The 13,406-nt window shown below is 35.7% G+C and overlaps 2 protein-coding genes and 4 non-coding genes across 9 annotated transcripts; 3 read left to right on the top strand and 3 right to left on the bottom strand.

The window, feature by feature from the left end:
* Positions 1-607: 607 nt before the first annotated feature.
* Positions 608-13,404, bottom strand: LOC122146426 (AP-4 complex subunit mu-1-like). 4 transcript variants are annotated; one of them, XR_006160978.1, is made up of 7 exons: positions 13,270-13,404; positions 1,970-2,023; positions 1,769-1,875; positions 1,599-1,687; positions 1,407-1,452; positions 1,046-1,163; positions 608-970 (listed from the first exon to the last, which is right to left on the bottom strand). XR_006160978.1 is itself a non-coding variant. In XM_042765008.1 (6 exons), exons 1-6 carry the CDS (start codon positions 13,325-13,327, stop codon positions 782-784), a joined length of 615 nt encoding a protein of 204 aa, XP_042620942.1. In that variant the 5' UTR covers positions 13,328-13,350; the 3' UTR covers positions 608-781. The 4 variants fall into 4 exon arrangements, 3 of the variants coding, with proteins under 3 accessions (XP_042620942.1, XP_042620940.1, XP_042620941.1); XM_042765008.1 differs by lacking the exon at positions 1,407-1,452 and having other exon boundaries at positions 13,270-13,350; XM_042765006.1 differs by lacking the exon at positions 1,407-1,452 and having other exon boundaries at positions 1,599-1,875; positions 13,270-13,350.
* On the top strand, positions 6,442-10,634 carry and3 (actinodin3). The gene is made up of 5 exons (XM_042765005.1): positions 6,442-7,671; positions 8,032-8,086; positions 8,173-8,214; positions 8,377-8,531; positions 9,782-10,634. Exons 1-5 carry the CDS (start codon positions 7,660-7,662, stop codon positions 10,403-10,405), a joined length of 888 nt encoding a protein of 295 aa, XP_042620939.1. The 5' UTR covers positions 6,442-7,659; the 3' UTR covers positions 10,406-10,634.
* trnal-uag lies at positions 10,829-10,910 on the top strand. Its single transcript has one exon. It is a non-coding gene; the product is annotated as a tRNA-Leu (tRNA).
* trnat-agu lies at positions 11,132-11,205 on the bottom strand. Its single transcript has one exon. It is a non-coding gene; the product is annotated as a tRNA-Thr (tRNA).
* On the bottom strand, positions 11,633-11,765 carry LOC122146538. The gene has a single exon (XR_006161049.1). It is a non-coding gene; the product is annotated as a U8 small nucleolar RNA (small nucleolar RNA).
* trnal-aag lies at positions 12,832-12,913 on the top strand. The gene has a single exon. It is a non-coding gene; the product is annotated as a tRNA-Leu (tRNA).
* Positions 13,405-13,406: the final 2 nt, after the last annotated feature.

Here is a 13,406-nt window from a genome sequence, read left to right as displayed (position 1 = left end):
GTCATAATTATTACATACAAAAAGGTTATATAAATTGCATAAAAAGACTAAATTGACAAAGTTATGAGAAATCGTGACAGAAAACACATACTTAAGACAAAAGTTTGAATTGTGAGATAAAGTCAACACAATGAGATGCTACGTCATAATTATAAGATGAGAAGTCCAAACATAATTGCTGACTTACAAGCAAATTTAAACATTTTATGTCTTCTAAACATCTAAATCATGAAAACACTCTTATACCTGCTTTTTCATTAAGTTTAAGTGAAAAAAATAAATCAATCAATTCACGTATTTTAAGTGTTTATACACCACTTGGCTTATTTTTTTTAACTGAGGGCAGGAATGGACATATAATATTATAATTTTGACTTCTTATTTCATACTGTAAAATTTTTGTCATGACTCATAATTTCAACTTGTTTTAGTTTCTATACATCTAAATCATGAATACACTCTTATAACTGCTTGCCTGCTTTTACATAAAGTTTAGCTGAAGATATGACAAAAAAATAAGTCATTTATACATATTTGATATTTATTCAACACTGGGCTTATTTTATTTTAAATAAAGGAACACCATTTTGACAGGCATACTGGACACAATATTGTTATATCTCCAAAAAATCTCCAGATTCAGTCTCTCTCAAAGAGAGAGGAATGAAAAATGAAAGTATGAAAATGAAAATGAAACAAAATTAAAAAATAAATTAAAAAATAAATTGTGGCTGGAAGAGGCACACAGCAGTTTTTTCACTGTTCTTTCCATCTGGTTAGGTCAGATCCGTATGTAGGAGTCCGAATGAGTGACATATTGAACCCAATGTTGTGACAGTCCTGTCTGAGTTGGAGAGAGCTGGAGGAAGCGGATCTGAAGGCCACTGCAGGTTTGTTTAGGCAGTTCGAATGACATACTGACAGGACCGACCTCCAACAAAGAGGCGGAGCTTAGACCGGGAACATCCACCTGTGGGATCAGATTATACATCATCAGTGACTGATGACAATTTGCGTCAAGCAAATTACCATATAATAACATCACCTTGAACAGTGCTGACAGCTGCGCTCCTCCTGGGAAACGTGGGATCTCCCAGAGCAGGGCTTTGCTCTTCGGCTGCAGTTCAGCGGTCTGGTCAGGACTACTGAGCTCCTGAGACATACTGTACAGAACAGAGAGGGATACAGGGGCTATAGATGGTCCATAAGACTAAATAACACTAATAATCATGCTGTTGCATAAAATCTGACTTTACGGAGCCTTATGACACAGAAACAGTGATGGAAACATTAAGAGCTGTACTGCCGGAAAAAATAAAGAACAATAGTTGTGATGTAACTATGCACTCATATTGACACATTTTTTGATTATGTCATTTTAAACACTGTGCAGTATGCACACTGACCTTTTAGGTGGAAGATCACATCTAAGCTTAAGAAAAAATCAACACCCTGCAAAGGAAAATTTATTGAAGCAATAATCCAGGAGAGGATCGGCATTACAATGATTTTATTACGATCAAGAGGCATAGTCAGCATATGACAGCATAAATTTATACACTATACATAAAAAATTGTGTATAAATACATTTACAAACCTGTTGACATAATCCTTCTGTACAGAGGGGAATAACTGAAATGGCGCACATGGCAGCTCATCACACAGCTGATACTGCATCACTGTTTGCTGAAGAAAAAAACAACAACATAAGCTATCCATGCAGGAATTATTTGAAATTGCATTTCTGTGAGTATGGCAGCAATTTACCTCTCCTTGGCTCGGACAAACGTTCAATATTCTGAAAGTGTCAAATTCCTCCAATTTAACAGCCTGGTGGAATCTGCATTCATCTACACGAACATCTGAACTGTAGCCTGAAGAACAGAAGGAAACAGACTAAATCACAGCTCTAATTAAAGATATACAGCCTCTAGAGATATGTGTATTGATCAGTGTTGCATACTCAACCTTTCAGCTGGGACTTTCCAGTATTGAGCTCTTCATTCAATCCAATCCGCATCTCTACAGGATTAACAAAAGAAATATACAACCATAGAATATACATATACGGTCTCTTTATACTTATAATGTTTATACTTATCATTAAGATTTAAAATGAGTTCATCTGGGTGATTCTCAATCAGGGGGCCAGGACTCACTAGGGGGCCTCAGCACACTTCCAAGGGGGCCGCAAAATGGCTTAAAATTATTTCATATAAGAGAAAACCAGATTTACAATTGTTGTAAGCTACAACAGCAATTTCTTCTGATTTGACCTGATATTATAGTTCTTATTTTAATTTGTTAACAACTATTATTTTGATTTAAGAACAAGATTTCTCATGATCTTGGAAAACCTCGATATACATGACAGATTTTAAGTGTGATTTCCAGGCTAAGAAAAGTTGTGAGAAGTAATAAAATTATATACATAATGTACAAATATACTATGTGTGTGCAATAATAATAATAAAATCAAATCAAATGGATAATCAAAAGTCAAAGTGTAAATCATGAAGAACATTGCTATTGGAATTATGGAATTAATTTATTTTAATTACTTATAATTATTTTATTCATTATTTTAAATATTGCCACTTCTAGTTTCTAAATAAATGTAAGTTAATAGAAAGTTTTAAAATTAGCAGCTTTGTCATTATAGCAAAATTATCATAAATATATTTCAAAGAGACTTTCAAATATTTAAATATTCAAATATCTTTGACAGTGGTGGTCAGATCACACAAACACATAAATGTACCATGTCCATGACAACCGGAGTTTGATCACCACTAAGCACTGTGACCATCTCATAGAAGACAGAATTAAGAACAATTGATAAACACAAAGATCATTTCATATGACTCTGAACCGCACTAAAGGCAGGGCTTCATTATAATCTGATCTTTGTACCAGTCAGTTAGACATAAATAAACACATAACATCTCACTAACACATCTGTAAGCCAGTTGTAAGGATACAGTCTTTATATACGAGATGATCTCCCTTTGATGACAAGATGAAAATCTGACTGATCATTTTCTTCAGCACACACGATTACTTTTAATGTTATTACAAATCAGTCTGCTTCATTATCCGCCGTCATTTGTATTCTGCAATACGACAAAATAAACTCGTTTAGCTGTTCAAATGCTTCATTATTTCTACTGTCATGACTGTAAACATCCGGTTTGCTCTTACAAAAACAGTAAATTAGTGTTTTTGTTACATTAATGTTTATTAGTGTCTTGTGTAACTATGATGGTGTTTTATTTGTGTGTATGACACATCTTCTATTTATATCAGCATGTGGAAAAAGCTATTTGTGACAAATTCTGGTTCCTGATATAGGCTAGGTTTTTCTTTACCATCTGTGTTGTTAAAGTGGTTGTAGCCTATTATAAACAGAATTTAGGGGTTTAGTATTAACACTATGTTTTATTACTGTAAGTGTAACTTTAATGTGTAAAACTTTGTTCTTACTAGGGATGTGCGGGTCTAGTCGACTAAACGGTAGGCCTACAGCTCCTACTAGTTGACACTGAAAACAATAGTTGATTACATGACAGAAAAAAACCCTTAATAATCATTCAATTTACCATCATTTTATGTTACTATCAAATTCCCATTTTAAATAACAAGTTAAAGTAAAACATTAAAAAATTCATTATTTTTAAAAGTGTTTCGGGACGTAAACTACATTTTTACCTCATGCCTCGCATGAGTTTTCTTCATGTCAGTTGTGGCGAGTTCCAGACGCTTTCCGAAATTCTGTTGGCTTGCTTTTCGTTATCTCTATGTTTTTCAAGTGCAGGAATATGTTTCCATTACCCTGTTTTAATGTGCATTTTGAAGTATCGAATGAGAAACTTTCAAATAAAAATCCCTTAATTCGCAAAAAGGTTTTTACGCTCACTTGTCTTGAGGTGGTTTTTGACGTGCGAATCAATATTTTAAGCGGAATTCATTGAGGGATTTGTCAGTGTGATTCATATATTAAGTATTTCAAATGTAGGCAATTATATACACGCATGCACAACGTTTTTTTTCTTACCATCTGTTGGGGGTTTCTTGCTTTTAGACTAGTCAACTAGTCGGATACAAAACTTCTGTTTAAACGTCGGTCAAATTAGTCGTCGAGCACATCCCTAGTTCTTACCACATACTGTAGAGGTCTGGCAACCATAGCTGATTTATTGTGAAGATTATTATCAGCAGGGTGCGATTTGCCGAGGGGGATGGGGGGGGTTTCCCCCCCTCTGGTCTATGCTTCCCTGCCTCTGCTGAATAACTTTTATCCCCGGTGGGGATAAAAACATCATGTAAACCCGCTCTGACGTCCCGATCTGAATCAAATGATTCGCGATACGCGATCCGATTGGAGCGCTTCGAAACAGTGAATCATTTTGCGACGCAATGGTTTAACTGATTCGGAGTTTCAAAAGCTCTGTTGTGTTCTTTGCTCGCTTTCTCTATGTAATTTGTTGTTTGAATAACCGTGGACATTAAATCATTACAATTAATAGGCTTAACGTAGGCTTACACTGTTTTTATTAAACTGAGATCTCACTAAATACAATTTCCGTCGTATTAAAAACATTTCATAAAAAATTTCAAAAGCATCCCCCCCTCTGTTTTTTTCACAAATCGCACCCTGATTATCAGCAATTATCGATATCGTGTTAATTTAGTGTGTAACGATATACCGGTATTAACGATATACCGCAATATTTAAAATGAACAGTTCTCTTATGATAACACCACGTGTAAATACTCCAGCGCCAGTACCTGGTTGAGCGCCCAGGTGGCAGTATTGTGCCTCAACGCTGACACTGTCACACAAGAAGAAGACGCAATGTTCTCTGCTACTCAGAGGAGAGCCGTAAGTTGACATTATTTTACTAGTCATAGAATGGGAAACATTATATTAACATGTTAAAAGCGGTTTTCTGTGTTCATATATTGAAGTGAAGGGTGATTATTTTAATAAAGTAGCGCGTTTTCTTTACTCGTCTTATTTTTGTAATTACAATCAATACAGACTGTGCGTAGTAACACTTTATATTTCTTTGTTCAAATCTATTAAAGGGGGGCTACAATGGTATTTCATGTATTCAGAGTTGTTCACAGTGTTAAAGAGATGGATTCTCATGCTAAACATGGCCAAAGTTTTAAAAAATAATTAGGACGAATGACGGAGAATTTCTGTGCCGAAAATTTTACTTGCGGGTTGGTACAAGCAGAGAATGTCTAATATGTAGACGGGCTCTGGTACAAGCCTCGGCTGTTTTTTTTTCATCGTGGATCTAATGACGTAGACAGTGGTGGAACTCCTTATATGAGCATTTCTCTCGGAAAAGCGCGCCCGCGCACACGTCGACCACAGCGAGACCCCGCTCATCAACGCGCTTCATCGGGAAATCTTCGGCAACACTGTATAGGATTTGTTCAAGAATGTCTCCAAATAAGTGTGTTTTTGGATGTAAGGGAAAGTTTACCGTGTTCAGCTTCGCAAAGAACTCAGCGTTACACGAACAGTGGATGCAGTTTGTTTTTCCGGGGCAGCAACGGAGTTTGTGTGTTCTCGTCATTTCAGTGACGAATGTTTTATAGACAAGGCCCTGGTCGACGCTGGATTTGCACATGGTTTGCTATTAAAACATGGAGCGGTCCCAGTGATAAAATACCCCATTCATGTAAGTACAACTGCATCACATTTCTGTCTTTTGTTGGAAATCAGATTCAGCACATAAGTGAATATATATATATATATATATATATATATATATATATATATATATATGTTAATGGAAACAACACGAAACATCTTAAAGGGGATCGGATTTTTGTTTTGTTGGTATTTGGGGTTTATTTTTCTTTTATAAATATGATAAAACCAAAGACTTTTTGGAGATATGAAGGATGCAGTACTACTCTATAGGCACTCAAGATTAACACGAGATTAGGTGAAACTGTGTGTGTTATGTACCCTTTAACTGTTACACGATTAAAACTGATCTTGAAAAACTGAGCCACATTGCTACATTAAACTCTGTAAAATGTTAAGTTGGTCGCAGTGCCATGCACTTATTGCCTCATCTGCGGTCATTCTTCAATAAGGTTCATTAGTTAACATTAGTTAATTACATTAGTTATCATATATAAATAACATAAATGATAATGAACAATATTTCCACAGCATTTATTAATCTTAGTTCATGTTAATTTCAGCATTTACTTATGCATTATTAAAATCACAAGTTGTGTTTGTAAACATTAATGCACTAACATGAACAATGAACAACTCTATTTTTATTAACATTAACAGATTAATAAATTGTGTAATAAATTAATTGTTCATTGTTCATTCATGTTAGTTAATACATTAATGTTAACAAATGACATCTTATTGTAAAGTGTTACCATTAATATTTATTCAAGTACTGTTGAACTTGACAGTATTTTTTCTCTTGTTATTTCATAGGAGCTTCATAGAAGACGGAGAAAGCCTTGTGAGTCTTGTGCCTTGGGTTTATCAGTATCTTTATGTTAGTTGTGTGAAAAAGAAAAACCAAATAAACAAAGTAAAAATAAACTGATATCTTTTCCCCCCAAGGTTTCTATAGATATCACGATATACCGATATTGTGAATTATTATGGCCACAATAACCGTGATGTGAAAAATGTAATATCCCTAGAGTGTACAGAGGCTGGATGGGACCTGTGCAATAACTCCTTAATGTTTAGTCCTTCTGTTATTTACCCTCTGTTTTCCTACATATCTCAGATTCCAGCTCTGCTCGATCACACCTGTTTAACCAACTGCTCACTCCACCTTAAAGTGTCCTGATCCTTCTGCCGTCCTGCCACCACATGTGCAACATAATATGCAACTTAAAAATGTAACAAAAAATGCAAAAAAAATATAATTGTCTCATATAGTCCCTTTCCTTAATTAACATATACATTTTTGTTTTGTTTTGAATGTTTAAATCAAAACAAAAGTTCAATAGATTTGGTCCAAGAGGTATGTTTAGTCCTCTAGTCCAAAATTAGAGCTCCAGCTGTTTCTGAAGGAGTAAAGGTTTAATTTTGTGTGGCGCCTCTAAAGACAGGGGTGCTTATGCTATCATCTCCTGAGCACACACATCTGAGCCATTTTTCAAACCAGACAGCGGAGATGTTGAAATTATGTAGCGCTGAAGCAATGACTTCTCGACCCTGTACCATAAAACATGCCTGAGGGATCAGATTTACAGCAAGTCACATACATAATAGATCCCTTAATGGTGTGATTTATGCCATAAGATCAATCACATGAAAAGTTGTAAATGTTTTGACTAGTTTTCATAATACCTTACTGGTAAAATCTATGTAGGTCACTGACGGGACACATTAATAATGCATAAGTGTACTTATACATTTTGCAAGTTTTTGACCTCTAGTTTCAGATAAGGTTTTCAGATAAGGCCCACAAAATAGGTGACATGTTTTAAGTCATTTTAAAATGTCTGTAAAAATGAATGGAAGTACAAGGAGGAGGAGGGAGCGTCTTGATCTTCACAACCAATCAAATGTTAGGATACAGTTGCTAGTACTGAGTCCAGTATTTAAATGTTTTACCATTTGAATTCTCCTATCTGAAGAGAGACCAAAGATGAGACAGAAGGTGAGTGATTTTATGAGTTAATACATCTCTGAATTTTGTAAAACAATTTAAAATATTAGATATTTGAGACTTTTTGTTACGTGACTTTAGATATTTAGAAAGAGAGAGACTTAGTTATATATTACTTATATATAAAGACCTTCATTCACATGCAGTTGTTGCCATTATGTAGCAGTACCTCTTATGTACTTAATGTTTTTATATTAACAATGTTGACTAATACATTTCAACAGATCAGACTAATCAGTTAAAAAATGTTGCATGAGCTCTGTGTCAAATATTTCTATGGTAAAATATTAGGATGTAGTATGTAGTACATTAGGATGTTAATGTAGTACAAAAACAAATCTTTTTTTCCAGGTGACGTTTGTGCTGTGCATTTATGGGGCTCTGCACTGCTTGGTAATTCTGCCAGGTATGATTATTTACATTCAAAACTTTTTTTTCATAAAATCAATATTCAGCTGAATAATTCTTCACTGTTTTAAATTTTTTTTGCAGTGTTGCAGGCCACATCCCTAGCAAAAGTCTCCAAAGACAAAGGTAAAACTTAAAAAATATCTCAAATGCAATAATGCATGACATAACATTTTTAGTTTCTTCACTTTTGCCAGTGCAACACCATACACGTATGATACATGTTTTCTAGACGTTTCCATCAAAGATGCAAATTTACTTATGCATTAGTACTAATTTCTCTTGCAGCATCTAATCCAGCTGTCAGCATTGACTCTGAACAGGCCCATGATTTTCTGGCACATGCACGCCAAAGGAGAATGGCTAATCCCAACTGGTATCACAAAGATCCAGACTTTCAGTCCTACTATCGTTATTACAACAGTATTGGGCACATTGAAGGGGTAAGAAAAAAATACGTATTTTTTTGTTTTCTATCCTATTATTGATTAAAAAAAAAAAAATTCCACCAGTAAACAACAGTAATGTAGCTGTTCTTGATTAAAGGAATGATAAATATTATTTAATAAATAAGTTTAATCAATAAATGCTAAAGTTATTGAAGAGATAGTTCACCCAAAATTCAAAGTTCTGTCATCATTTACTCATCCTCAAAGTAATACTTAAAGTTAAAGGCAGGGTAGGTGATTTGGTTCAAAAACTTTTTTTGTTATGCTGGTTAAAAGTCCCGATAGCAATCACTAAGTTAAGTGACCTAAATTTATTTATATGTATTTGCAATTTCTTTCTAGGAATTAAATGCTTTCTCTGAATCTTTAAAGTCTCTCCGCGAGCGATCGAACAGGTGCAGATATATTTGTGCCAGCTCAGTTTTCGACACTCCAGTGTAATCAGGAGATGTTGTTCTATGGTCTGACCTCAATGGAATGAGAAACTAACTGGTGGAAAAAGAAGTAACTTCAACGTCAGAGAAGGTGGAGTTTCAGTACACACCCACTGATTGCGTAATCGCCACGGACCAATGGTAGCTCAAAGGTGTTTAGGAGCCAAAACGAACTCCCCCAAATAGTTTGCTTTGGTGAGCTGTTTGGAACTGCTAAAACGAACTTCGTTTCAGCCTGATTATGTTCTAAATGATGTCATTTCAGTTCGTTCTTCAATTTCATTTGAAGTATATCAGGCCTCTGGTCTGCCTGTGCACGTTCATGTGTTTTGGAGGAGGCGTGGCTTTAGAGAATGATTTGCAGGGAGGCTGGGATCTTATGCTTTCAAAGCTAGCTTGCTATTGCTAGCCTCTCCAAAATCAACTACCCTACTTTTAATCTTCAAACACAAATTAAGATTTTCAAATGAAATCTAGGATGTTTCTATTCTTCCATTGAAAGTCCAGGTAATCCAAAATGGTCATCCACATCAATTGGTTTAAAAGCCAAAATTAAATTCATGTGGATTTGTTTGACAACACCTTCACTGAATCTTTTGAATTTTTAAAAGATTAAGTAAAATCTTATGGGTTTGGAGCAACATGAGGGTGAGTAAATTATGACAGAATTTTCAATTTTCAAAGTTATTTCCTCAGCCAACAATATACAAAATAAAAACAGAAGTAAAAATAAAAACAGATGTGTTGTTTACCAAACTGCACAAAGGAGCTGTATTACCTTTGGTTCAACTATCTCTGTTTCTCTTCTAGCTCTATGAGATAGACAGAATTCGAATGCTTTACCAGCAGATGCGACATCTGGAGCTCACGTATGGCCCTGATGCATCCAAATACCAAAATGCCCTCGGTCTGCAACTAAAATCGACACCTCCCCCCACAACCCAGCCTCCACCCCCTACTTTACCACCTGTCTCCAAGATGGAGGTTATGTACCTGTGTAATTCAAAAGACCCACAATGCAAGCCACATATTGTGTACCTGCCCACTGGTGGTGTTCCTGTACTTTGCGATCCACGTTACCACCCAAACTGTAAACTCAGCTCTGTCCAGGAGTCGTCCTCTCCCCCCGTAGCTGCCTCAGAGCCAGTGACGTATGCCCCTCCACCACCACAAAAATCCACTCCTCCACCACCTCCTCCTTCTATGAATGGAATGGAGTACGACTGTGATCCTTACTGGGACCCTGACTGCCTAATCGACAATCCTCCCAGGCAAGTTACGATGATCGAACCATCACCAGCGCTTCCAGCTGAGAAGATGAAAAAGGAAACTGGGAACAAAGTAAACCTAAACGCTCTGGTTCCAACCTATGACCCATATGACTTCAATCAAGATCTATATGATCCCTTCCGCCATGCAGCTCCGGCTCCCTGATTTAAGATTAAGTCAAATTAGTCAAAACATATTAATCTTAATAACTTACCCCATGTTCAAATTTTCTTATCTAATTGATGTAAAATTTATAAAATATAGTACACATTATACATTAAATACATAAAACCATGGCCTTATGTATAATATGTAGCTAGATATGTATTTAAACAAATGTTGAGGGCTGAATAAAGGATATGGACACACAAAAACTACTTTGGTTTGTTTATCTGATTCATCTTCTTGTTTCATATGTACTTCAGCCCGGACGAAAGAATGTGAGCACACTGACATCATCAGGTCATAGAAAGAAAACGGGTTTTGAAAAGAAAATTATTTCGTCCGTCAATACAAATTAACCATTCATGAATTAATCATGAGAAGCAATGACCAGAACAAATATAGCATTTCTCGCTTGCTTCATACGGTAGCGTGGCCGAGCGGTCTAAGGCGCTGGATTTAGGCTCCAGTCTCTCTGGAGGCGTGGGTTCGAATCCCACCGCTGCCATAAACATTTTCAAAACGTTCCTAAATTAGGAAACCTTTTTTTTTTTTTCAGATGTATCAGTTAGCACAGATCTTCTACTTTGCCGCTATCTTTAAAATTGTCTACAGACATATAACTTCCAATTTGTAACTCGCAACTGGGCATACCTTTCACACACACAAAAAAATTATTTAGCTCTCTTGCTAGTTTCTTATCATTTAAACAGGATTTGCGAATTCAAAAGGCACCGCTGGGATTCGAACCCAGGATCTCCTGTTTACTAGACAGGCGCTTTAACCAACTAAGCCACGGCGCCGGCGAGCACTTGTCTAAAATATAGTCTTTTTGAATGCACACAATTATCACCTGTTTTAAATTTGTGTTTGGGTTTCATCAATGAGTGTTTTGATGAGATTTTCCATCCTTTGTACATTTAGTGGCGGTAGAACAAAAACCTTGAATGGAGCAGATAGCTGGAAGACATCAGTTAACTGATAATGTTTACATGTAACCTCGTCTGTACGCCCGGACCACGCAAAACAACTCAATACAACACTTAAACTCATAAAACATTTAAATTTAACTAACATGCAAGCGATATGCGTTTACATATAATCATATTCAATTAACTTACTAAACTACTCAACTACTGTATCGTAATAGCTTAACAAAACTACTTTTATATGAATAACCAAACAAAAAGCTTATTTTAATATCTTTTCTTTAGATACAAATTAAATAAGATCAGACAGGATTCGTTAGGATGTTGCAGTTCCTAAACGAATACGGTTATTAATCACGTATTCATCAAATCCAATCATCATGTTCTGAAACCTTATTTCTAAGGTAACAGGTAAGGATATACCTCACTGACGTGCTGAAATAACTGTCTCGGAAAGCTTTAGTAAACCACGCATGTATTTTCAATCACGGTGGTGATTCTAACTCGTGTAAAAGAATTTAAAGTACAAGTCACGTATTTAGTCATACACTTAATGACTAGTATAAGGGAAGCGTTTTAAGGTTTCTTTTTTTTTTAAAGGTAAACTATATATTTTAAATTCAGTTTCTTTTCGCATGCTGGTGCTTCCTGCGATCCCATTGGTGGATTTTGAAAGAGATGGCCTTTTCGCTATTTATTCGCATTTAGTTCCGTTTAACCATAAAATTAATATATACATACATCCCGTTTCGGGGTTTTATCAAAAGTATTTTATAAAACAGGACTTAAAACGTTTATTTATTTAAAAAAGGCCGGCTGATATGAGTCAGGAGGAGGGGTCATCGAAGTGGCACACAGGCGGAAGCTGAGTGAATCTCGCAAAAAAGTGTAACTGACGCATATTCATATCGAAGTGTTGTTAACAATTAACGTTTAATTCCATTTAGACAAATGTTAAATTACTGTATTACAAAAACTCCTATCATAACAGATCAGTAACATACTTTTTGAAGTGAGTGTAGTTCTGTTCTGTTACATAATGTAAAAATATTTTTGAGGTTTAAACATCGTCACTGAATTCGTGTTTTTACCATAGAGTGTATAAAAACAGGTTTTTACATGTCGCATTCATTTTGTATTATGACAAAGTTTCTCTTGTTGGCATACTTATCGAATAAAAACCACATGAATACTACATGCATTTAGCGTCATCTAGTGGTTGAATTTATCATGTCTAAACTTTTTATCTAAAAATGTTCACGTATTTTTCTAAAATTATGTTCTATTTTCGTTTTAAAATAAACTGTAGGGCGATTTGTCACTCTGGTAATAAGAATTATATTATTAACATAAAATATGTGATTAATAAAACTTCAGTAGTTTAATAAATAATAAAGCTTTTTTTTTATAGATGATATATAAACCTAAATATAATAAATTATAAACAAAATAATAAACGTCTTAAAATATATTGCTCACGGTATAACACTTACTGTCATCGGTAGCGTGGCCGAGCGGTCTAAGGCGCTGGATTAAGGCTCCAGTCTCTTCGGGGGCGTGGGTTCGAATCCCACCGCTGCCAATCACTTTTTCCCCAAGTACCCTTGCCTTTTGATGTCTTATATCTCGTAAGCTAATAAGAGTATAAACGCAATATTTACAACTATCTACTAATTCCAGTTCTAAAAGTTTTGTGAAATAGTATTGGCGGCACCTATGCATCACAATACTAAAAAACTGCTCCAGAAATCTAAATGTTTCCATGTTTTCCATTAAGGCAACTAACAAGTGAACACACACCGCCTGTGAAGCCCCCTCATCCCTTCATAGACCGCCATTTTGTTTGTTTCAGCAATCCTTACTTATAAATAAATTAACAACAATGCGTGTTGTGCAAATACAATCCATGGACCCCAACCCACGTCCTCTTACACATACTGTTGAAAGTGTTCCACACGGATAGCCTAAATGTGCCCTGTCCCGTCTTGTCATCCATCCTCCATCTCCTGTCTCTCTCACGGTCACCGCTCGCAACCTGCAGCTTCCCGGATGACGAGTGACGTCAACGAGCCATC

Source organism: Cyprinus carpio, chromosome A10 (genome assembly GCF_018340385.1).
Source record: "Cyprinus carpio isolate SPL01 chromosome A10, ASM1834038v1, whole genome shotgun sequence".
NCBI lineage: Eukaryota > Metazoa > Chordata > Actinopteri > Cypriniformes > Cyprinidae > Cyprinus > Cyprinus carpio.
This window is presented reverse-complemented; position numbering and strand designations above follow the sequence as displayed.